The 25,550-nt window shown below is 35.8% G+C and overlaps 3 protein-coding genes and 1 non-coding gene across 7 annotated transcripts; all 4 read left to right on the top strand.

The window, feature by feature from the left end:
• The first annotated feature begins 72 nt into the window (after positions 1 to 72).
• On the top strand, positions 73 to 1,793 carry LOC103850477 (F-box protein At3g17710-like). 2 transcript variants are annotated; one of them, XM_033279772.1, is made up of 3 exons: positions 73 to 1,125; positions 1,263 to 1,331; positions 1,565 to 1,793. In XM_033279772.1, exons 1-2 carry the CDS (start codon positions 132 to 134, stop codon positions 1,316 to 1,318), a joined length of 1,050 nt encoding a protein of 349 aa, XP_033135663.1. In that variant the 5' UTR covers positions 73 to 131; the 3' UTR covers positions 1,319 to 1,331; positions 1,565 to 1,793. The 2 variants fall into 2 exon arrangements, with proteins under 2 accessions (XP_033135663.1, XP_033135667.1); XM_033279776.1 differs by lacking the exon at positions 1,565 to 1,793 and having other exon boundaries at positions 1,220 to 1,302.
• An 8,663-nt stretch (positions 1,794 to 10,456) lies between these two features.
• LOC103850460 lies at positions 10,457 to 12,138 on the top strand. Its single transcript, XR_004455636.1, has 3 exons — positions 10,457 to 10,944; positions 11,466 to 11,636; positions 12,031 to 12,138. It is a non-coding gene; the product is annotated as an uncharacterized LOC103850460 (transcript).
• On the top strand, positions 11,466 to 17,504 carry LOC103850444 (VAN3-binding protein). 3 transcript variants are annotated; one of them, XM_009127199.3, is made up of 10 exons: positions 11,466 to 11,636; positions 12,031 to 12,284; positions 12,433 to 14,053; positions 14,133 to 14,431; positions 15,211 to 15,276; positions 15,721 to 16,087; positions 16,342 to 16,506; positions 16,574 to 16,623; positions 16,753 to 16,810; positions 17,048 to 17,491. In XM_009127199.3, exons 3-10 carry the CDS (start codon positions 13,999 to 14,001, stop codon positions 17,269 to 17,271), a joined length of 1,284 nt encoding a protein of 427 aa, XP_009125447.1. In that variant the 5' UTR covers positions 11,466 to 11,636; positions 12,031 to 12,284; positions 12,433 to 13,998; the 3' UTR covers positions 17,272 to 17,491. The 3 variants fall into 3 exon arrangements, with proteins under 3 accessions (XP_009125447.1, XP_033141942.1, XP_033141947.1); XM_033286051.1 differs by having other exon boundaries at positions 12,410 to 14,053; positions 17,048 to 17,318; XM_033286056.1 differs by lacking the exon at positions 16,753 to 16,810 and having other exon boundaries at positions 17,048 to 17,504.
• A 270-nt stretch (positions 17,505 to 17,774) lies between these two features.
• On the top strand, positions 17,775 to 23,849 carry LOC103850433 (ethylene-responsive transcription factor ERF043). The gene has a single exon (XM_033286057.1). It carries the CDS (start codon positions 22,935 to 22,937, stop codon positions 23,622 to 23,624), a length of 690 nt encoding a protein of 229 aa, XP_033141948.1. The 5' UTR covers positions 17,775 to 22,934; the 3' UTR covers positions 23,625 to 23,849.
• The last annotated feature ends 1,701 nt before the right edge of the window (positions 23,850 to 25,550 follow it).

The following is a 25,550-nucleotide window of genomic DNA, read 5'->3' as shown; positions in this document are numbered from 1 at the left end:
TAACATAAATGGCACAATTTTAATATATTATCGTTTAATGAGCTTTTTGTCATTCCTTTAAGCCCATAAATAAGACCTATAAATAGTTGATATTTGCAGAAGCCAGACTTGAAATTAAATCAAAAGACCTAATGCCGCAACAATTACCAAAAGACTTGATAGGAGACATCCTTTGTCTCTTGCCACTGAAATCTCTTGCCAGATTCAGAGCTGTGTGTAAGGAATGGAACACTATTTGGGAAGATAAGAGTTTTTCGAACCACTACTTGTCTCGCATGCGTCCTCAATTCATGGTAGCGACCAAGTACCAGACTTGTTCGATAGAAATCAATCTCGACGAGGAGGACCATGTTTTGTCGTCGATAGTGGAGCGTGATATAACTTTAGAATATCCATGTGAAACACATACATCAATAGGTTATTGTGATGGGTTCGTGTTATTTTGTATGTACAAGAAAGGGTTTGCGATTTGGAACCCTTGGGTAAGACAGAATAAGTTTATAGAGAATCAAGAATTCGATTTCTGTGGCATAGGGTACGATGTTACGGGTTACAAGATATTTGGATTGATGTCTTTTTACGATAGTAGTGGAGAAGACAACTACAAAGTTGCCATCTACGAGTGCAAATCTGAGGTGTGGAAGTTTATTAATGACACTGGTCTTGAACCACGACGTCTGATAATGCAAGATAATATCGTGTCTATTAAAGGGAATTTATATGTTATTGCTATCGATAGAAAAACTCGTGAATCTTTCCTCCAGTCCTTTGATTTCTCAGAGGATCAATTCAAGACTATTTGTGCTAATTTACCTAGTATGGAAGGTTGCTTTACAGGACTCCTTGCGGTTTTCAGGGGAGATCGAGTTTCCTTGTTAATGCAATCAGAAGAAGTGGACATGAAGGTTGAGATATTGGTGTCAAAACAAAGGGTTGACGAACACGGAGAGGTCCTAGTGTGGATAAATTTCATGACAGTGTCAATACCTGACTTCCCGAGTTTACAACCGCATATTCTTTACCCTCGTCCTACTTACTTTGTTGACGGCGAAAAGAGGTTATTTGTGTGTGCTTTTGATGAAACCGAGCATCTATGCATCTACATTGTCAAGGGAGATGTGCTGAGTAAGATTCCAATAGATTCTGTGTTGGGTGATATTTTCTTTACTACCTATATGAGTTATATTCCTAGTTTTAACTCCATTCCTTGTGTGTCAAGGGAGAGTGAAAGATTCCAATAGATTCTCCATTATGATTTATAGATTCTAACGCAAGAGAACAAAGAATACGTTTGTTTATCTTGAAAGCAGAGGCTTAACAGAGGTGAAGAGGTATAACTTTCTTATTTCATAAACTCTCTTGCATTGTTCTTGTTATTACAATTACTTAAATAGAGAATTCTACTAGGGTTTAAGATGTCTCTGCCAGCTCATCACATAGAGCTTGGAATCTATTAGCCGTTGCAATCACATGAGCTGTCTGTGAGCTTCTGATTGCTTTTACGGACGCCGCCTTCAGACATTTAGCATTGAGAGCTTTAATGTCTTCTTTGTCTTCTTTGCAGGTACGGCTTGTGGCAGAGGCTGATGCTGCAGCGTCGTTTTGGTTAAACTCGTTCTTGGGCCTCCATACTTGGTGTGGTTTTGGAGTGGGCTTAGGCCTGTCATTAATAGGCCCCCTCAAACTTTGCGTGGGGGGAAGACACACGCCAAGTTTGCCTCGAAGGCGTCGAAACGGTTCCAGAGCCAGCGACTTCGTGAAGATATCAGCGACCTGCAGCTTGTTCGAGATATGCTTTACTTCAACTGCTTTCAGAGCTACACGTTCTCTGATGTAGTGATGATCCCTTGTGAAGTGCTTGGTTTTGGAGTGGAACGAAGGATTCGCCGCAAGCATTACAGCGGAAAGATTGTCGCAGAGCATCAGAGGCGTTGAGGGAAGTGGGATTCCAAGATCCTTGAGCACTAGACATAACCAGGTAACCTCTGATGCTGTCTCTGAGAGAGATCTATATTCCGCTTCTGTAGAGCTCTTAGAGATCGTAGACTGTTTCTTAGATGACCACGAGACAATGTTAGATCCTAAGTAAGTAGAGAATCCTCCAGTTGATCTACTCGTAGACGGACAGCCTCCCCAGTCACTGTCGCTGAAGGCGGTTACACTGAAGTCAGTGTGGCGTGAAAAAGACACACCCATCGTTATAGTCCCCTTTACATACCTTAGAATCCTCTTAAGGTGATTGAAGTCAGTGATCGAAGGTGAATGCATCTTCTGACAGACGTAGTTCACCGCGAATTGCAAGTCGGGTCTGGTCAAGGTTAAGTATTGTAGCTTACCAGCTAGACTGCGAAAGTAGGTAGGATTTGAGAAGAGGTCCTCCTTAGGCATTCCACGATTTAGATCAAGTGGTAGTGGTGTAGGCATAGGACTGCAGTCTGCCATTTGGGCTACTGCTAATAGGTCTTCAGCGTATTTTTGCTGAGACATGAACAATCCATCAGAATGGTGTTGAATCTGAATTCCTAGGAAGTAGCTCAGCTGACCCAGATCTTTCATTTTGAACTGAGTGTTGAGTGCATCGTGTAGGTCTTGAAGTAGCTTGGAGTTGTTGCCTGTCACTAACATATCATCCACATAAAGCAAGAGAATAATAATGTTCTTGTCTTTGATGCAGATAAACATGGAGGGATCAGAGAAGCTGCAAGTGAAGCCAAACTCCAAGAGGAACATGCTAAATTTGTCAAACCAGGCCCGTGGAGCCTGTTTCAGACCATAGATGGCTTTGCGGAGGAGACACACATGGTCTGGATGATCCTTATCCACGAAACCAGCCGGCTGTCTCATGTAGACTGTTTCACTCAGGTCACCGTGGAGAAAAGCGTGCTGAACATCAAACTGACGAATCGCCCATTGCATCACCGTAACAGTGTGGAGAACTAGTCTTATCGTCGCAGTTCGCACAACTGGACTGTACGTGTCAAGGTAATCTATTCCCTCAGATTGTTCATATTCTTTTGCTACTAGTCGTGATCGCTTCTTCTTTAACGTTCCGTCTGCATTGAGTTGAGTTCGGAACACCCACCGACAGCCTAGAACGTGCATTCCCTCCTTGTAAGGAACAAGAATCCAAGTCCCTGTTTCATGACAGTTGTTGATCTCTTCAGACATAGGATCATGCCAACTTTTGTCTTGTAAAGCTTCTGTGACTGTCTTAGGTTCCGGATAGGTCAGTTTAGAAGTCATGAGAACATATCGTGGATTTGGTTTCCGAATTCCTGCTTTAGATCTCGTAGTCATAGGATGGCACGAAGTGGATGCAGTTTGATCACTAACTGTTGGTGGTTGAACTGGAACAGGTTGCACCGGGGCTGTGGGAGGGAAGTTATCGCACTGGAGCCTGAAGCTTCGGCATTTTGTTGCAGAGGAGGGAAATCTTTTTCAGTAAACAGAGGTATGGTTTGCTCTGTTGTGACTGATGGTTCCGGAGTTGCTGGTGGTGGACACTGATTGTTGTCATCACTTGCAGGTTGAGATTGATTTTCCGGAGGAAAGCTTCGTTGCCAAGCAGACATGAGTGGAGTTGACAGTTGAAGTTGAAGATGCTTATACTTCTCAGCAAATGGAAAGTTTTCTTCGTCAAAGACTACATGTCTTGAGATGTATACTCTCCCAGTGGGAGGGTAGAGGCAACGATAGCCCTTATAGCAAGCATTGTATCCCAAGAAGACACAAGGTAAGGATCTCGGGTCAAATTTATTTGTAGTGTAGTCACGTAGAGTTGGGAAGCAAGAACAGCCAAAAACGCGTAAGGCTGAGTACTCTGGTGTTTTCCCATGCAGCTTCTGGTGAGGACTACTGTATGTTGCATCAAGAGAGGAGCTTGGCAGCAGATTGATGAGATAATTGGCAGTGAAGAAGGCTTCAACCCAGTACTTGTGAGGGAGTTTGCTTTCAAAAAGCATCGAGAGAGCTAGCTCAGTTACATGTCTATGCTTTCTTTCCGCCAGACCGTTTTTCTGAGGCGTGTGAGGGCACGAGACATGCTGAGCAATGCCATGTCGTTGCAGATGAGAGAGGAACGTCGAGCTCATGAACTCTCCTCCTCCATCGCATTGAAAGGTACCTATCTTGCAACTCAATTGATTTTCTACAAGAGTTTGAAATTTGCAGAAGATAGGATAAAAATCTGATTTATTCTTTAGAGGGTAAAGCCAACTGTATCTAGACCAGTGATCTATGAAGATTACATAGTATTTGAATCCCTGACCAGACATGATTGGTGCAGGACCCCATAGATCACAATGGACACGCTCTAAAGGTTTCGAAGCAGAGAAACTAGAAGCTGAAAAAGGTAATCTACTGCTTTTCCCAAGTTGACAACTCTCACAAATCTTCTTGGTACTTCGGCTTATTGAGATTGACTTTGATGCAGAGAGCTGTTGAAGCACTTGATGATTAGGATGCCCCAGCCTCCTATGCCAAACCTCATCAGAAACTGAATGCTGTCTAGAGGAGAACAAGGCGCAATCATCTACAGACGGCTCCAACAGGTAAAGACCCTTAATGTTTCTTCCCTTTATCAACAACCTCTTTGTGCGCTTGTCCTTAACATGTACCCCATTGTCATCAAATTTAAAAGAGCAAGGATAATCTGATGTAGCTTTTGAAACAGAAAGCAAGGATTTTGCAATACCAGGACAAACAAGCACATCAGTAAGTGGAAGGTTACCTGAGGTTGTGGCAATGGAAGTCGATCCGGTATGCGTTATGGGAAGAAAGTTGCTGTCTCCTACCATCACTGTATCTGAGCCGTAGTATGGCTGTGAGTGTTGGAGATGCTGAGGAGAACTGGTGACATGAGCTGTAGCTCCACTGTCTGAGTACCAGTCTGCTCCTTCAGAGTCAGAGACATCTGTGATTCTCATCGCAGCCAGAGCTTGAGGGACGTCATCCTGGTAGCTGAAGTCAAAACGATGGTAGCAGCGAAGAGCAGGATGGCCAGGCTTACCGCAGATCTGACAAACTGGACGAGAATCTGAGTCTGAGTTGCGAGGGGAGGAAATCTGCTGGTGAAATCCTCGGCCACGCGTGGAAAAGGAGGAGCCTCTTCCACGATAACCTCCGCGACGGCCTCTGTAGTGTCTCCCACGAGATGAGTAAAAGGCCTGTTCTTGGTTCATCTGAACAGAGGAGAAGGCCAGATGAGGGGAGACTTCAGAGTTGGAAGCATAGCTCTGAAGACGTTCGTCAAAGCTAACAAGCTTAGGAGTAATGTCTTCAAACGAAGGAGAAGGAACATTATCCATAGTGTTCTCAATGGTCGTCTTGATAGGCTCATACTCTCTTCCAAGACCTCGTAGAGCTGAGAAGATCTTCATGGTCTCCGAGATAGGGTTTCCAATGGACGCCAGTTGGTCACTGAGATTCTTTATCTCTGTGAGATAATCAGCCATCTTCTTGGAGGACTTGTTTAAAGTTTGGAGCTTGAGCTGCAGTTCGAACATCCGAGAGTTAGACGGTCTGTTGAAGTGCTTCTCAAGAGCTTGCCAGATCTCACAAGAAGTCACGCAGTTCAGAACAACACTTTGCAGCTGCTCAGACAGAGAACCCAGTAGCCAGGATTGAACAACTTGGTCTGTCTGAACCCATAGTTCGTGGTCCGGATTTGGAACAGGAGTCGCTACGCCGGTGATGGAAGGAGCCATGATGGTGGGAACAGGTTGAGACATAGATCCAGTGACGAAGCCATAGAGACGTTGTCCACTCAAAAAAGATTGGAACTGTCGTTTCCAAAAGATGAAGTTTTGTTCGGTGAGTTTGACCGTGACACAGTGTATCACGTTTAGTGAAGGTGGTGTGTAAGGCTCAATGTCCATGGTGCTCTGATACCATGAAAGCAGAGGCTTAACAGAGGTGAAGAGGTATAACTTTCTTATTTCATAAACTCTCTTGCATTGTTCTTGTTATTACAATTACTTAAATAGAGAATTCTACTAGGGTTTAAGATGTCTCTGCCAGCTCATCACATAGAGCTTGGAATCTATTAGCCGTTGCAATCACATGAGCTGTCTGTGAGCTTCTGATTGCTTTTACGGACGCCGCCTTCAGACATTTAGCATTGAGAGCTTTAATGTCTTCTTTGTCTTCTTTGCAGGTACGGCTTGTGGCAGAGGCTGATGCTGCAGCGTCGTTTTGGTTAAACTCGTTCTTGGGCCTCCATACTTGGTGTGGTTTTGGAGTGGGCTTAAGCCTGTCATTAATATATCTTTCATACGCGATTTATCTGAGTTCTTTATTTTTTTATAAAAATTTCTTATGTTTGAAGCACGAAGCAAGATTTTTTTTTTAGAATATCGTATTTTAAAGGGTTGACTGCTTTAGGCTCCCTAAACTAAATAAAACCATACTAAATCACTGATTATATACCTAAACTGTGTTTTTCAATTCAATCCCACATATTTGCTTAAAATCACTTAACTGCGTTCACTAGTTTTCAAAATCACGTTAACCTAACCAAACCGTATAACCCACCAATACGAAACAAAAGAAAACTTTGTTAACTGCAGTATCATTGCTAAGGTGAGGAGCATGGATCTCACGAAACTTATTAGGTGTGGTTAATTGCATTGCGTCATAGTAAGCAGGCGCTACGATCACCGGTTGGTTGCCGAAATAAGATGCACTTTATTGACTTGGGAAGGTTTGTGAGGCTCCTATTAATTACCGAAGGGTGGAGGTGGTGTTCGATTGTGCTACAACGATGAGAGAAATTCGAGGTGTGTGAATTTCTCTCAGGAGGAACTTGGGCAAATACTATATATTGCCAAAGCGATTGCAAAGAGTGTAATTAGAGAAGCACACTTCCATTCATTCATATATAAAACGTAACGTTCAGAAAACAAAACAACAAACACTCTCAGCTAAATATGAATCCTTTTTACCATCACACGAAAGCAATAGCCATATAGAGAAAGCAGTGCGTCTTTGTTACAGCAAAAGCTGCAATGTTGAACAGTGGCAGATCTAAAAATATTTTTAATGGGGTCTTTTATGTCATAATCTGAAAAACATACAATAGATAACAAGTAAGATAAGAAAATGGAGGAGCATAAAGAGACTTGAACCTTGGTTGAGTTGGGGCAAATAATAATTTTTAACCAACTAAGCCAGTAAATCTTGAATAATCATATTCATTTAAGTTTGTTTTTAATATTTACTAGATTTCCACCCGCACAACCGTGCGGGTATATATTTTCACATTTATATATATAGATATTTGTTTTACATAATTATTATATATTTTAATATTACTCACATATTTAAATGTTTGTATAATTATGCTAAATATAATAATTTTATAGTTTTCATGCTGTAAATTAAAATCATCACATATATATGTTGTTTATTATTTTGTCTTATTGAATTTGCGTTTGATTACTAAACTAAATTTTTTAATGCATGAAACAACATATATGAAAACAATTTTTAATTTATTATAATCATGATCCGTAATTCAAATCGATAGATTTTTTTAGTAATTTTTTTAATGTTTATTAATTTTATATAATAAATTACTGTATATTAAAAAATTTAAGATAAGTTAAATTTTTATACATGTATTATATAGTTTACTAATATTAACCCGTTCTACCAACATGTTATATTTTTAGCATAAATATTTTATATTTATGAAAATAAAATATGTTAACTTATCAATTTAAAATAATTTTATCATATTTTGTTCAATATAACATTTTTATTTTAAAACGATAGATATTATTATAAAATTGATAAAATAGGATATAATTTTATTCTTTTAGTAAAATTTCATTACTAATTACAAAATTAGTTGAAAATATTTATATTAAATTTATGACAATTAAGATCTTATTATAATATTTTTCAAGAGATTTTTTAGAATTTTAGTTTAAAAAAAAAAAAAAAAAAGATAAAAGATATTATGATTAAAGTAGTTAAAAATATTATGTATATTATCATTAGTGATATACATTTAATATAAAATTTAAATGATGGTCCAAATAAAGATATCACTCATCAAAAAATCATGATTTTTATTTTATTAGAAAACAAATTTGAAAAAAAATAAAATTAAAATAAATATTTATTTCTAAAAAAATATTTAAAAATTATTAGTAAATGTATTTGTGAAATTAATTAATTTCATTTTATTTAAATTTTCGTTTATAAAGCAAAACTATATTTAATTTTAATTTCTAATTATATTTTATGATAATTTAAATGAAAACTAACTAATTTTTGAAAGTAAATTTAAAAAGATTTTAAGAAGATTTTAAAAAGATTTTGTTAGAACATTTTAAATATATTCATTTGTATTTCAAATAAAAAAAAATAAAGATATTAAAAGATATAATAATAATAAACTTATGTAAAATATGATATTTTCTAGGAATTGTCCAAACTAAAAAAATCACACATGAAAAGAAGTCATGACTTCTATTTTAATATATAAGATGTGGTGGCAACTGTCCCTTTGTTGTATAACATACATCCGTCACTGATATTGAATACTAGACTAATGATAAGAAATTAAGAATCATATGATTCATAACAATTAACGTGATTTTTAAAACGTACTTTTGGCTAGTTAATCGCAATTAAGTGATTTTAAGTAATATGTGGGATTGAATTGAAAACTATAGTTTGGATGTGTATACTCGCGATGAATTAATTAAGTTTGGGCCGGGTTTTAATGGGCCGAATGCATGATTATGGCCCAGTAACACAAAAATAAAAGAATTTAATACATTTCAAACGAAACAAGAAAGATCAGTCTTTTCTTTAGTCCCGCCAGACTAGAGGAGAGAAGGATATTCTTCGGCTCTGTTGATTTTAGTTGATGAGATTGAACATACTCTGTTATATTATTATTGGCTAATCAAAGCATTCCTCATTGATAATCAGATCATGCCGATAATGGACAAGAAGGAGGCTGATATGCTGATGGAGAGCCTCGCCTTATGCTTTAAAAATTCATGGACAAAGGAACGCAGTGTGAGCTACGTAAGGAAGAAGTATGGTCGACTCTTTAAAGAAGACATCATCAAACGCGGGTTTGACATCTTGACCAAGAACAAGATTCGTGATCCCAAATACGGAGAGGTCTGTTCCTTTCTGTTAATGCTTATATTTGATAAATCACATCATTTGTGATTTTGAATTCTGATCATCAGGGAAATATCAACATCATCTCGCTGGTGGAGAAAGACATTCTTATGGAAAGTTTGGACTTTTGCCTGAAACATTCTTTTAGTAAGGCAAATAGTGTGAGCTATGTAACAAACACTCATGCTGGCCTCTTTGAAGAAGACAAGATCAAACAGATGTTTGACATAATGAACAAGATCAAAATGCGTAATCTTCATTACCAAGGAGAGGTATGTTTGATAATCACATTCTTTCTTTCTTTCTTTCTTTCTGTTACAGTTTATGTTGATAATAATCATATGGATATTGATAATCACTCTAATCAGGCAATGTCGAACAAAGATGTTCTCATTCAAAGCTTGGTCTTCTGCTTTAAGCAGTACTTCACTGAGGCAGAGACACTCAACTACATTGCAAAGTATCACGGTGGTCTCTTTGAAGAATGTATGATCAAACGGGTCTTTGCTACAATCAGCAGCAATACCAAAAACCGTGATCCTCACTATGAAGCAGACGTTGCGGCACGTTCTAGCTTCAGAAAGTTGCTGACACAGGAACATGCGTGGACCCAAAAGGAGAAGATGAAACTGATCGAAGATCGTCTTAGTCTCCTCTGTCAAGAGACTAAGGATTTGGTTGGGAACTTCTCAAGGCTGGAGAAAGAAATACTGGGCTTCTTTATCACAAAATTCCCTGAAGAAGTAGGTGACCCTTATGCTCGCGGTGGGATTCATCGTATGTGTTTTCACTGTCACTGCTTTCACTGCTACCAAAGATTCTTCACAATTTTTGAGAGCTTCAAAGGTGATTGACAAGGTGTTGCACGAACTTGACATCGCTGAGAAGGGTGGTGGAAGAAAAACACAATCGGGTAAAAGGAAGGCTGGTGGAAGGAAGTGAATGAGACTAGGTTTGTCTTTTATTCTCACACTGTTTTTTTTAGCATTTATATGCATTCTAATACTTACACATCTCTTCTTGTATATAAAGGACAATCAAGTTGTATATAAAGGGAAAAGGAATATTAATTCAGATTTTTGAACAAAACTTTTCAAAACCGATTGTAATAAACCAAATTATAACCAAATCGAATTAAACCAAACGAAACAGAGTTGACTGAGTTCAGTTATAATTTAATCAAAACTAAACCAACCCGACACTGAACCGAATGCCCCACCCGAACCGAACCAGACATTGAACCGAAATGCCTTTCTTGCGTATATATAAATCGAAGGTTCTTGTTTGTTTACTCGGCGAAGAAAGAAGGCAACTCGCCGCTGTATTTAAGACAGAGAAGTAAAAATGTTGAGGCGAGTGATCGGTAACATCGCCGTCCGGCGTCAGCTTCAACGAGCTCTATCCAGTAAAGCCGGTGGAGGAAGTGGAAAGCCAAGCGACGTTTCAGCTGCGGAGGACTCTATGCTCCTCCGTTCCCTAAAGGAACATTACCTCGAAGTCTCCAAGATGACTCCTCTGTTCCTCTTCTAAAGATTGAACCTTTTGGTTAAAATCCAGCGCCTTCCTTCACCGTTGGAGATTATGAAAGGATCCCTTGAGGGAACTGGCGCCGTTCTGAAGAAATCTGTTGGAAAAGAAGAGATCAGTCTCTTTGTGATGCGGTTTGCTCATGGAGGTGATGATGATGGGATTAACCACCTGTTCCTCCACGTTGGGGATTCACTCTGTTTCCATGAGGCCGAAGCTCGAGGATTTGGAGTTGTCTGATGATCCTGCTCGTTACACTGGCCCTTCTTTCGAGTAACTTCTCTTCAGACTTCTCTCGTAACAACGTTGTTCATTAGAATTGATTTAAAAGTTTATAGTTATTCCGTTTATGAATATAGAGATATGGACTAGTAGTACTAGTAGACTAAAGAAGAATCTGTGTTTGGGAACTTTTAAGATTGTCAGTACTAAGCAAGCTTATGTGATTCATTTCTGTTTTAAGCTGTCTTGTCTTCAGAATTATGTGGATGTGAACAGGCTAACTATGTTAACATTGGTAGTTTGCTCATTTTCTGGTGGTTTGAGGAATATGAACTTAGAATGGTGGTAGACGTGTTCTATATAAAGCATAAGTAGATGTATCAGTTCAGTTTGTTGTATCATGAATCTTCGTCGAATCAAGGATTTACTCTTTGGCTTGTTCTTTCTCAGTTTTAAAACAAGGATTTGTGTCTGCTTTTGAGCATTGTGTTTATAAAACACGGAGCTCACAGTTGATAGCAAAGCTTTTTTTTTTTTACTGACAAACAAATGCTGGTAAATTGTTTTGACAGGGAGCTGGATGAGAAGATGAGAGATGTATTCCATAGCTTCCTAGAGGAGCGAGGTGTGAACGAGAGTCTCTTCCCGTTTCTTCAAGCGTTGCTTTATGTTAAGGATCATCGCAAGTTCGCAATTTGCTGCGGTGGTTCAAATCAGTTGGCACTTATCTTTTCAGTCTGTTGGTAGGTTTCTGCAGTATTTCTTTCATAGGCTGTTGCGTCGTCTATGTGTTTTATTTGGTCTTCTCCCTTGTGTTAAAGCTGGTTTAAAAAGTTTTTTTGTTTTGTTTATGCAATAAATCTCGTTGAGGACTTGAGCGTTCAAATGGTTCTGGCTTTTATTTTGCTGTGGATTTACCTCACATAGCCATTGTACTTGACTGATGTTTATGACTTATGCGGATGTTGTATTGTCTCGAAGGAAAATGTTATGTGGTTTTTCGTGTTCTGAAGGTCATCATATATCTAATTGTAACCTTTGTTGTTATAAAATTTTAGTGATATGTTTGCGTCCTGGTTGTGTGCCTATCTGTTCATTTGGTTTCTGAGTGAGATGCCTTTGCTTCTAATGTGGCAGGAAAGTGATAGTGAAGAAGACATTCTTGAGGAAGGTGATGATGATGATGATTTGGAGGAAGAGCATGAGACGCAAGTTCATCCAGAAGCAGAGCCTGAGGTGAAGTAAGGCGCCTGAAGTTCCTGCACCACCTAAGGAGGCAGAGAGGCAGCTTTCCAAGAAAGAGAGGAAACAGAAGGAACAAGCTGAGTTTGAGGCTTTGTCTAGTAGGTTTTTTGGAGTTGCACCCAACAATGGTCAAGGAAACTGTCAAGGTATCTATCACACAATTCTCCTCTACATTATTCATGCGAGCTTGCGTAACTTAATCACACAAATCTGCTCTACACTGGCTTTATTATTACTTGCTGAGAAAATCACTGGCTAATACTGATAACAGTTTCTTCTGCAAACACCTGACAGATAAGCAAGAAAAGAAAGAAGTCAATGGAGAGGGAGAGAAAACAACCGGAGAATCAAAGGCCTCGAAGAAGAATAAACAGGAGGTAAAAAATCTCAGGATAAAGTAAAGAACAACTCAGTTGCTGCTGCTGCAGGTGAGCAGTAGGAGGCTTCTTCTTCAATGTATATCAGTCTGGTGTATGTAAAATTTATATATATATATTCGAAATCATTTAATTCTTAAGTGTATCTTCTAAGTTGAAAAATTTGTATATGTATGTCTTAACCAAAGAGCCATTAACAATCTGAGAAACATGAATGAACTGTATTAAGAGACTCGACCAGTATTTTATTTATTTCCATTCCCTCTCTCCATCTCTTATTCTTCATTTTTTGACATTTGCCTTTTATTTATATATATATATATATATTTATTTATTTATTTGCTTTTTATAATACATTGAAATTTATTTGCTTTTTATAATACATAGATATGTATTTGTTTCCACTCATTCTTCCTAGATAGAAACCACGATGATAATGGATTGGTAATCATAAGAGTTCGACTTCTTGGATATGAATAAAAATGAGTGGGAGGCAAAAAGGAGAAAGAAGAAGTTCCTTAATATCGGCTCACTTTGTCCAGCATCATCACAAATGCCACACTCTATGGCTCCACCAATTTACCTTTAATTCTTCTGCAGATATATTTCTACTTTGCTTTACACTAATATATGATGTAACATTATCTCACTATTTATAAGTTAAAAGTTTATTTTGGTTTTGTTTCCTAATGAAAACGAAAGCAATGAATTCTTTTCTCACCAAACATTCCATTTAGGCAATAATTAGGCACAAATGGCAAACCCATCATTTTGTTTTACTTAAATTTATACCCACAAAACCCATTTGAGGAATTCGATAGAAACAAAAAAAAATATAATAGTTAATTATTTTACTTGTGCCTCTATTTCTATTTCATTTTCCTTGGTTGCTGTATCTATCGTCCATTACTTAATGGTTTCATAGCTCGGTGTTTTCTAGGTGTTGATGTTCAAGTCAGATGAAAAGTGAAGAATTTTTTTGGGATAAAATTCTCTTTCAAAGTTTTATACTGTAAACATGAAGAATTTGTGAAGATATAGGGAGAGATCATGAAGCATTAGATGGTATATGATTAAGGAGAATTTGAAACAATTCAATTTATGTTTCTTAGTCATCGGTATCTTTGCTGAGTGTTAATGCTATGCTGGTTAAGTTTTAACCCGTAAATTTGAACTGTAAAAAATCAGTAAAAATGAAGGTAGCATAGACTTAACCTAAATAAAACTAAGGTAAAGCCAAAAAATTTAAAGTTCCAATTTAGTTGAAAACCTTTATTCATATATTTATTCAAATATCCCTTGACAGAACTGTATTTTATAATGTTTCTTTATAAATTACCTTTAATTTTACTTACAAAAGGAGTTATTACCTTTATGTAGAAATGCAAGAAAATAGGAAAGAGGGAATCATTTAATTATAGCTATATAGTGCCAAAGTCACATAGTGATTCTTCTCCAATCAAATCTGAAATCTCTGTCAACAATGACAAGTTTGCACAAAACCCTCTTCACACATAATCCCACTACTTTAGACCAATGTAAGTTGTTGTTTTTCCTTGCTCTTAATTAATTTCTTTAATCATTCAAATTAATTGTGGTGTTATGTGAATTTTTCAGTGATGATGTGCCATACGGGGAAAGATAGCTCATGGAAAAAACTAGAGAACATAGAAGAAGAAGGTCCAGCAACGGTGGCGCTTGAAGTGAAGACGGCGTTACCACCGGAGACACCGACGGAGACGATGGAGTTTCTAGGGAGATCATGGAGCATTTCAGCCGTGGAACTCACAAAAGCTTTCTTCAACAATTCGGCTGCCGACACTAACTCTTTTCTTCTCTCTACTATTGTCAATACCAATAAAGAAGTTAGAGAAGATGAAGAAGATTCTACTTCCATGGCTTCTTCTCGTGACCTTGTAAGTCATCTCTTCCTACATTCTAAACCGGTTCGGCTGGTCTGGTTCGGTATGATGATGTTTTACTTCTATGAGAAATTGCACTAGAGGCAATAAAAAATATGACAATTAAAAATGACAATTTGAACTTTTTCCACAATACAAACAAAATAGATGGAAATAATATTCGTGTGATTTTTTAATATGTGATGGATGATTATATATACATAATATGTTTTTTAATGTGAATATCCAATGATTATATATACATAATATATTTTAATGATTTTTTGTTTAGAAAAGATAATTTCTTTAATATGTGTGTAAAGAATCAAACCTTCATCTATTATGAAACAGAGGGAGTATCAAACAGGTTAAAGATATTACGACGATACTACATCTCTACTAGTACTAAGTATTTTTGTTTTAAATAAATGTATACAGTCAATAAAATTTCACCTAAAATAATTCTAGTATTGTTTTTGATTTGCTAGAGAGGAATTAATTTTTTTTTTTTTGAACGTTCTAGAGAGGAATCTCATTAATATGTTACAGTTTACTAACTAAAGGTAGAAATCTTATTTTAATAAAAAGGCCTCAGAGGTTGATTATTTGTGTCTGGTCAAAAGTAACTAAACTTTGCGCATGGACATTTTTATGCGAATTTTGTATATGATTTTTGGGTGGTTGTTGTGTGTTTTAGTTTAGTAAAGAAGAAAATCGATTGTACTTAAAAGTATGACTTTGGTTACACTCTCATTACTTGAACATAAAATTTACACTAGTCAATTATTTTTCAGCTCCTGCCACACATAGGAAACAAGACCAGTCCTCCAATTTCTCCAAGAACCGGCAGAGAAATGAAGGTAAGATCTATTAAACCGGTTTTTGTTCGGTTTATCTTTTGTCTTAAATCAATCATGTCTTTATTAAAAGAAGTCCACGTAAAGAAGGAAAAAAGCTGGTTGGTTTCTGAACTTTGGTATATAAAAAAATTAACCGAGAGAAAAGAGACGGCATTATAATAGTTATGCCATGATGGATACATGCACTTGTTAACTCAATCCATTTTCTTTTCTTTTTGATATGGTAAAGCTGAATATTATGAGCTGACTATCTTTATTTCAAAATAACTTGAACTGAAATGAAACTGATATAGTCTAATAAAATAAAATTTTGAGGAAATTAAATATAATATTAATATAAACGAGTTCCCAAATCCCAACTAATGGATATGTAACACACAATAAGATTACAATAATGTATATAATAATGAACCTTATATACAAGTTTTAATATGAGTGCTGCAGCATTTGTACAAGAGCATGGTAAGAGGAAGAACAATGGGAAGAAGACTCAAGGATCAGAAGGAGAAAAAGAAACAAGAAACCAGAACTCGCAACGCTGAGATTCACGCCGCAGTCTCTGTCGCGGGAGTAGCTGCTGCCGTAGCCGCGAACGCTGCATCTAACGCGGTTGCAGCCGCAGAACATACGGTTGAATCAACAGCAGTGGCTGCTGCGGTCGCGTCTGCAGCCGCTCTCATTGCTTCACACTGCATCGAAATGGCGGGAGAGATTGGAGCGGGTTATAACCAGATAGAAACAGCTGTTAGCTCTGCGACCAACGCTAGGACTAACGGAGACGTCATGGCTTTAACGGCTAGTGCTGCAACAGGTAGTAACTATTATTATATCACATATTATTTGTTTATTACCATGGAAGCTTTTATCTTATTCTTATGGTTCATAATCTCCTATAAGTCCGAAGTAAACTTTTAAAAATCCTAATTCAAAATATATAGCATATTTTACGGCTAAATTATTCAAATGATGAAAATGAACTCCGTGTGCCTGGTTTTGAATCAATATCATGGTTTGGTTCGTTATGGATAGTTTTCGCTAATTTTGAGGCTTATTGAGAGATTTTAGCGTTACGAGGAGCTGCGATTCTAAGAGCAAGAATGGAAAGGAATAATGAGAACAAAGCAATGTTATATGCAACAAAGGAGAACGTAGAAAGGGAAGAGAGAAATGTATTTGGAGCGATGACTTTTGTCTCTAGAGGAGAAGAGCTTCTCAAACGTACCCGCAAAGGTAACTTGTTATCCAAGAAATCCATTTTGATCATGTCAAGAAGCTAACGAAAAATATTTGGTGACAGGGGACCTTCATTGGAAGCAAGTATCTTTTAACATCAACTCGAACTGGCAAGTAAGTTCCTTTGCTTGGAAGATTGTTTCATCAAGATTTGATATATATACATTTTATGTTAGTGTTACGAAAAATAAAAACATTTTATGTTCTTTCTTCTTATATATAGACTCTTTCATTTTGAGATAGGTGGTACTTAAAATGAAGAGCAAACATGTGGGTGGAACTTTCACAAAGACGAAGAAATGTAAGTGTTAAATTTGGGTTTATCGATCATTGACTTTTAACTTAAAACTAGTGAACGATAAATGGACCGGTCATTACCTATATATTAGTTAATTATTTTTTCAACTACCGATGTTAAATTGATTTCATCCATTAACAGAAGCTAATAAGAAACTGGTTTCTAGCGAAAACCGGTAATCATTTTTTTTTCACCTTATTTAGAAACCTATAATTTTTGGTTGGGTGCTTTTGGATGCAGGCGTTGTCAATGGAGTATGCCGAGATATACCGGAATGGGCTTACAGAGGAGGAAGAGTAGAAAAAATGGTCGAGAGCAGAGCCTACTTTGGGGTAAAAACCGTTGAAAGGGTGATTGAATTCGAATGTGTAAACAAAAAAGAGAAGCAGATGTGGATAGAAGGGATTCAGCAGCTTCTTAGCTCACTAGAAACTGGTTCTATTGTGTTCACTGGAAAACATTAGGTGGTTTGAATCGGAAGGACTAAACTATGTTTGAAAAATTACATCATGTGATGAAGATTGAACTTTTCTGTTTCGCGTGTGTTGAGGAAAGCATGTATCCTTGTGTCCTGTGTGATTTGTCAAAATCTTTTGTTTCTTGTGTAATCAAATAAAATAATTGTGAAGTGGTCTAGTGGTTTGTATCCGGTTCAACGGTTCAATATTAACATTCCGGATCTAATTGTTACGACTAAGTTAATATCATTTGAGTGTTCCCACAGCAACAAACACGTTTTGGAAAAACGTCTGATTCTATTTTGTTATGCTCCATCTTCTATAAAGTATCCTTTTCATATGATTGTATCTTGAAAATTCTGATATATTGTCATCGTAGATGTCAAACAAACATATAACCATAACCATCATGTTGCTGGTTGAAAGGAATCGATCTTTAGGTCTCAAAACAGCGAAATAAGCATGAAGGATTTATTCATCTTTAATAAAAGAACTTCTACATAATTGACTTGTGGATGCTCGACGACAAACATTGCTTTGGACACAACATAATGGCATACTTTTCAATGGCGTAAAAAGACATGTATGGCTATGCAGCTACTTTTCAATTGGTCGTGTGTTTATAATGGAATATCTTTTTGTGTATATTGTGTCCTACGTTAAAGTCATATTCCTATTTTGGTTACGTAGACATATATCAATTACAGTGGCCAGGATCGACCAAGTAGGTATTGCTTGTAACCATCACCGGCACAAAGTATTCAAAAGAGGACCACATAACGTGTTCGATATAGATCTTATGATTATCTTTTCCTGGGTCCTTTAAAATATTACACAATACACATTCAAGTTTATTGATCACAAAGATACATACGTACAATGTAGATCATGAAAGTAAGAAATAAATAAACATTTGTTCGTATGGTCAAGTAAATGGTAAGAAAAACAAGATCCATGCGGTACATGAAAGTGCTCCTCAATATGTTTAGTAGTTTTGGGCCTAGAGGTCGAAGGCTATTCCAATTTTATTCAAGGACTGTGGCTACATTATCGGTTTGGAGTTAGCCAGTGAGATAATCGACTACAAAGAAAACAGTAATAATAAGTTCGTCTCAATGGCTTTATTTTGGTAGCATTCTTTCGAGCTTTTGAGTCTCTATGTGTATATGTAGAGGTTGATGATGAATCTTTGTAAGAGTATTGGGGAGCTTAAGAAGTAGTGGATTGCTGTCAGTTTAGCCAAAATTAAAATTAGGCTTTTATTCCGAGTGTGCTTTGCAATTTATCTTGATTCGGTACGTGCACGCCAAAGTATCATAATAATCGAGAGTGAGGTTGAGTTCAAGACTTGAATTTAATTGATCTTGGTAACATATGATATCAGAACCCCGTGAACTGAAAAATGTTTTTCAAACTTCTTGAACAAACTATTCGACCATAAAATCTATAGATATTGAGAATGGATCTAGAAATCTATCGATGACTATGGTTAGAAATCTCTTAAACATCGTTATTTTAAGATAATTCTCTTAAATAGCATTTTTAAATTTTCATCACTAAAATAGCTTTAAAAATAACTAAAATAGTTTTTTTATTTAGAAATTTTTAATATATTTTGTTTTAATATTTGAATTTTCACCCTCAAAACTCCACTCTTTAACTATAAACCATAAATCTAGAATAATTAACCTTATGATATAAATGTATATTCATTTTTTAATAAAACTTTTGTTGGTCATTTTCCTACTTGCATGTTATTTTTGTGAAAATAAACTAAAAATGTATATAATAGGGAATTTCTCATTTAAATTTTCAAAAATGTTTTTATTATATATATATATATTAATATCATAATATGAAAGTAAATTTGTAAAATCTACAAACAAATACCAAAAATTTTCATATAAAAGAATTTCAGAAGAGATTTGTAAGCTATATAATTAAAATATATAAATGAAAGATTTTTTAATATTCTTGATCGAGTGATCTTAAAATTATATTTGGGGAATAACATAGTGAAGACTACAATTTTTTTTTTGCTTTAAAAGAAAAAGAAGACTACAATTTTTTAATGAATAATGTTAATATATAAAGTACACAATGATTACCAGGTATATACGAATGACAGTCTATATATTCTAATATTACTCCAATGACGTAAATGGAATGTCATTTACTTATTTGACACCATTTTTATATCATTTGTATGCAGTGTATAAACGAATTGCATTATTTCTAACGTGTTATCCTTTTTTTTCTAACCTGTTATCCTACATCAAACACCATTAAAAATTCAACCTATATACACAATTTTATATGTGTTCTGTAACTTGTAACAAAGCATGCAGAGGTAATTTAAGCTTAATGGGGGAAATGTAGTCAGATTGATTATCAAGTTTTAGTTTGCATTTCGCTAGTTTTTCTGGTATATTGTATTTTTCTTGCGTCGACTAGTCAAATTGTACTTTAACTATGACCAAAACTTTATATTATAATCCCTTGTTAATATGGTGGCAGGGTGCAATAATTGAATCACGTGAGACCGTGTCTGGTCGCGGTTGGGACACGTGTTAACCATAGTAAAAAACGCGTCAAAGAGTTGTCAAGGACTCGAACAATGCAACTCAACAAGACAGCTGGATTATCTTGTCCGTACAACTTTTCTTTTCTTCTTCTTCAACTTTTGTCGACTTCTTCACTCTTTTTTTACACGATAGTCCTTTTTAATTAATTCATAATAGTATATCGTAGCTAGCATTCACTCAATTCATTTCAATTTTGGGCTGTTAAAACCTGATTCCAGATCATAGAATTTCAGTGGATGGGAAGGAAAAACAAAAGAAAAAGCTGACGTCGACAAATAAATATCAAGAAAAAACTATGTGGATTGTAGACGACGATGGCAAAATAGTACACAAAAGACAATGACTGGTGACGACAAGTTTTTTAATTATAAGCATATGAAGTAATATAACAATACTTGGTCCAGGTTTTAAATTCTACCAAAAATATGAACCGGAGTACTTGCAGCAGCATGTAAACAACTGAATATGTGTTTAAAGCCTTTTGCATTTGTTAGAAAGTCGCAATAAAAGAACTCAAACTCTAATATTTGATCAATATCATCAGAATTATTCTTTCAACCTAAAGATCTTCATGAATTAAATCATCGCTTCTCTAGTTCTATGCAGGTTCCATGTAACGTTTGTGTCGATTTAAGTGTGTATTTGTGTGGAGCATATATGCAGGTCAATCAATTTGGTCGAATTAAATGCTATTATGATAGAATACTCTTAAAGTCTTCATTCATGGTATACATATAGTATCTGGCTAGATAGTTATTATTAGTATAGAGTAAAAGTGTGAGAATTTTTTTTGTAGTTATTCTAATTCCCTCTAGCTTTTATTAGTCGAAAAAGAAAAAAAATGTTATATTCATTCGTTTTCATAAAAAATAACCATTTTTGTTTTGTCTTTTCTTATTTTTGATAATATTTTCCTTCTCCTTTTCTGAAAAGAAATTAGAATAACACATAAAAATAAAGTATAATTAAATTGAATAGTTAATTTTCCTTCCTATTACTTACTTTTATCTCCTATAAATTACTCTATATTACTGTACCTCTAATTATTCTCCCCCCGGTCAAACTCATAGTAAAATAGGTTTAAAAATAGAACATTCCTACTTTAAATTTAAACACCACAGTCATAATGACATGCCATGATGTGATGATTTTAATAATTTTTAAGAGATTAACAATGTTGAGTGTGCACAACACTTTTAGAAGACCTATATCATCAAAAGAATTTGGGTATTTCATTAACATTATAGATTTCTTATCATATTTACATAGATTTACTTTTTTAAATGTAAAAATACATTCATAAAGCTCAATTTTATTTTATTTTCAAAGCTATCTTACAACTACTTATTCAATGCATTAGTTTTATTGTAGAGAAAAAATCACTTGCTTAAAACTCACTGAAAATAACTTAACCGTTGTCATGTTATTATTTAAACAAGTTAAAGATTACTGGTTTTTGAGTTAACATGCATGCTTCTGTGACTTTATAAAAAATATTTAGCAAACTTTTTATGTTCACAATTGAAATAAGAAAAAAAGCTTTGGCTGAGAGATTTAAGTACTAAGTGAAGACCAAAGACATATAACGACATTATATATATGTATGCGTGTTTTATAAGCTATCGTGCATATTGGTTGATCATCGTACGTCTAAACTAATATGTTCAGAATTTGTATGGAGTACATTTTCATGGATATATACGGCTACAGCCTTCTCTTTCATTACATTCTGAACAAATTATCATACAAATAAACATTCGTGCAAAACTGCAAATATAGCTCTAGACAGACGAACTGATATTTTCTCAGCAATATAAGCAACAAAAAGCTTGAGAAGTCCGCCTTATCACTATATGATATTTTCGACAGTGTTGATGATGTAATAATGGAGCAACTTTAAAAAAAAACGAAGGCCCTTTTAGAACCCCACCACCGAAGGAGATATAGAAAACGACAACTTCAAAATATAATCTTTTGAATAGATCCATACTGCAATGATGGTATCTATATCGCATGATAAAAATTGACCTTTGGTGGTATTTGATTAACATATTAAACATTCGTCTCTAGCCGACACACAATATGTAATTTAGTGCTTCAGAATACGGATTACATTAATTAAAAAAAGCAAGGTGATCCCACTGTATAGGTCGATCAGTGTAAGCTTGATGGTAACGTTCATGAAGTTTATTTATTTTGGATGGAACGGATTCATCAGCGGTTCAAGAAACGTGACATAATGCATGCAGTACTTGTTACTTAATTAGTTAGGAATTTATTAGTACGTCCTAGCCTAGGTTGCCGACTTAACCAATTCATTTATTATATTTATAGTAAAATATTTTGTGGATTAACAATGACAAATACTTAAAAGACAAACTCTTTCTACTTATGAGTTCTGTGAATCCAGTAGACTGCTGACTGACTATGTACTCTACCGTAGATTCGAATCCTTGCACGTTGCAAGTCGTACAAGTTAATACATTGAAGACAATCCGAGTCTTATTGTAATTCTTCTTCTTTTTAGCGAATAATAAGACCAAATGTAGCTGCAGAAGAAAAGTCTAGGAACCTCTAAGTGTCACATCACAAAAGAAAAAAAGTAAAAGCAAAAGATTAGAAAACACCGTCTCGTGTTTTGCGTTATAATTGAAAAGATTTTTAAAAAAACTTTCAACCAAAAATAAAACTATAGTTACATTACATTACATCCACACCAACCTGTCTCGTAGGTAAGCATGGGTCCATCTCTTTCCACCACATATAAACGAGAGTATGCAAAAATGTTATATATATATGAAAACTCTATATATATAAGTTAATTCTAAACATTGAAAGAAATCATTGAGAGATTTGGAAACATCCAAAAAAAACTAGACTTAGAAATTTCACCAAATAGTGATACAAACAAGAACAATCTTTTAACTCTTTATAACAATTCCTCTCTCATTCCGCGTCAGATATTCTTGAGTTTTATTAGATTCTTTCTTTTTATAGCAAACTCAAATCTCATTACAATTAAAAAAAAAGGTAAAAGCAGAAGAGTCCAGCTCTTTCCGACAGCTCGTGGAACACGACTTAACAATGGTGGATTCTTCTTCACTTGGTTCCGACAAGGAGAAGAAGGGAGGAAGTAAGCAGCCTGTGTATCGTGGAGTACGCATGAGGAGCTGGGGAAAATGGGTATCTGAGATTCGTGAGCCACGTAAGAAATCAAGAATCTGGCTCGGGACTTTTCAGACCGCGGAGATGGCCATGCGCGCTCACGACGTGGCGGCTCTGAGCATCAAAGGCTCTTCCGCCATTCTCAACTTCCCCGAGCTATCTGATTCTCTGCCACGTCCCGTTTCTCTCAGCCCTCGTGACGTCAGAGCTGCGGCGACCAAAGCGGCTCTCATGGACTTCGGTACGAAGCAGGTACGTCACGCGAGGGCTGAGAGCGAGAGTAACGAAACGGCGACGTATGATAAAGGGTCAGAAAGCGAGAGTAACGCGTCGAGTAAAAGGTCGGAGAGTGAGAGTAGTGAAACGGCGTCGTCGTGTGTGACGAGCATTGACGAGGAAAGTAGAGTCTCGGACGATTTGGAGAAAATAGTCGAGCTGCCGAGTTTAGGAACGAGTCTAGACGAGTCGAACGAGTTCGTGTTTTATGACACGTTGGAGGATTTGGTGTTCATGCCGTCATGGTTACGCGGTGGTCCGGGAGATGATTTTACGTATAATAATAATGATTATCCGTTGAACTCTGTTTTCGATGAAAGCTTTTCTTGGTAACAATTTTCCCTGTAAAATAAAAAAAGTTGTGTATTTTTCTCTCTTTTTGTTTTGTTGGTTTAGTTTCCATGGGAATCTCTATGTTCTTTTTTTCACATTGCGTGATGAGAGATATCTCTAAGATGGTCAGGTAGTGCTGTGGCATTGATAAATGATAATGTTGGTAGTTATGCTCCTTGTTTAGTCGGTGAAATGAAAGATGATGAAATGTAAGTGTTTATATTATTCGAGTTTAGCCGAAATAATGACAGTAGTGTTTGTGTTTTTTAAACCTTCCAATTTTTTATATTCTTGCAAGATCAATATAAAATTCTACTATTTGAAAACAGTAACGTGGCCCGCGCTCATCCATCTTTGATACGCCATGTTTTCTAATTTTTGACATTCCCATTACGCAACAATTTAAACTTTGACATTTAATTAGCTGGAAGAAGTAAACCGTAAGGTACTTGATTATTGGAAAAACTAACTGATGTATGAGTGATGCATTATCTAGAATATGTATCTTTTAAAAACAGAGGGAGTATAATTTATACTTTGAGCACAATTAAATACATATCAAACATGTGCTACAAAATGAAACGTAACTTGTTGGGTAGGGGGAGGGTGGGTAGGGGGTTGGTATACTAAATTTATCTAAAAAAAAACTTAATTAACTAATTTTTTTTTTTTTGAAAAAGGGCATTCATTAACTAATTAGTTAATTAGTTAAGCTATAACCATTATTAGGCTTCTGATCATGGGTCGAAACACCATTTTCAGTTGTGTTTATGTGATTTTCCCCCTAAATGATTTCTAAACTAAATATCTTTAAACTAAAGATTGTTTGTAAAACATCTCTGTAAGGTCCAAACATAGTTTCTTTTCATTTTGATATTATTATTACCTTTTCTAATATTAATGTAGGTTGTGTTTCATTTTATAAAACATCATATTATATAACATGCAGTCGCAAACGTGCACAAACAACAACCAAGATACAAATCCTATAACTTCTTGTTCTTATTTTTTTTTTCTTAAGTTTGACAATGTAAGGTGATCCAATGATATCAAAGAAACACAAGTTTACTAATTGTCTCCTCCTACCAAAACGTTGTTACTCTGATATTTAAATGACAGTCAAATACCCACCGAACAAGCATAATGAATACAAAATAACGAATTGTAAAACGTTTCCACTATAATTTACCTAACATGGATATAAATTTGTAAAGTAGAGACAATTTGTTAAAAAGTAGAATACAGTAACATTAACTAGGGCCAACAACTATATTGAGCGTACCAAAGTACACATAGACGTGAATATACCCATAACTAAAGACGTTCATGATCATCAATAATGTTTGTGGGTTGAAGTTCAAGAATCATGATATTAATATAGAAAATATCATACGATTAGAATTAAGCTAATGGTCGCAAGAACATTGATTTGATCAATGCGTATGATCGCTAATTATAATTTATATGGAAAGAGATTCTCTAATAAATTGGTTTCAAATGGTTTATAGAAATACTCACCTGGTAAACCGGCAGTGAGTTTATAAAGGAAACAGACGTCTAGAGTTTTTTTTTTTTTTTTTTTTTGATAACTCTGGTATCTGGGCAACCACAATCCCAACTATCCTCCGAAAGGGGTCCAGCGCCCCAACGGAAGGGATGTTAAATCCGTTGTGGCCAAGACTCGAACCCGGGTGGCGGGCAGTACAGCTGTACCTCCTTTACCACCAAGCTACGAGCGCTTGGTTAACAGACGTCTAGAGTTTTGGATGGTTCCATGAATACGTGAAGGGAAACGCCCACGTGCATGTTTGATTTGTGGAAGGCAAATAAAATCTGCAGATTGTCCCATGACAAAATAATTAAGATTCATCGTGGAGAACCAAAAGAAGATAAGGACAGAAATAAATTCAAATCTTGATTGGTCCA

Source organism: Brassica rapa, chromosome A01 (assembly GCF_000309985.2).
Source record: "Brassica rapa cultivar Chiifu-401-42 chromosome A01, CAAS_Brap_v3.01, whole genome shotgun sequence".
Lineage (NCBI taxonomy): Eukaryota > Viridiplantae > Streptophyta > Magnoliopsida > Brassicales > Brassicaceae > Brassica > Brassica rapa.
The sequence above is the reverse complement of the archived record's forward strand: the minus strand, read 5'-3'. Positions and strand labels throughout refer to the sequence as shown.

What these genes read in the sequence shown, in the direction of transcription:
- LOC103850477 (XM_033279772.1), top strand. Translation starts at nt 132, where the DNA reads ATGCCGCAACAATTACCAAAAGACTTGATAGGAGACATCCTTTGTCTC. An exon ending in TGTCAAGGGAGATGTGCTGA is followed by an intron (nt 1,126 to 1,262) that starts GTAAGATTCCAA and finishes TATGATTTATAG; the next exon opens with ATTCTAACGCAAGAGAACAA.
- LOC103850444 (XM_009127199.3), top strand. Translation starts at nt 13,999, where the DNA reads ATGACAAGTTTGCACAAAACCCTCTTCACACATAATCCCACTACTTTA. An exon ending in TGGCTTCTTCTCGTGACCTT is followed by an intron (nt 14,432 to 15,210) that starts GTAAGTCATCTC and finishes ATTATTTTTCAG; the next exon opens with CTCCTGCCACACATAGGAAA. An exon ending in TCTCAAACGTACCCGCAAAG is followed by an intron (nt 16,507 to 16,573) that starts GTAACTTGTTAT and finishes ATTTGGTGACAG; the next exon opens with GGGACCTTCATTGGAAGCAA.
- LOC103850433 (XM_033286057.1), top strand. Translation starts at nt 22,935, where the DNA reads ATGGTGGATTCTTCTTCACTTGGTTCCGACAAGGAGAAGAAGGGAGGA.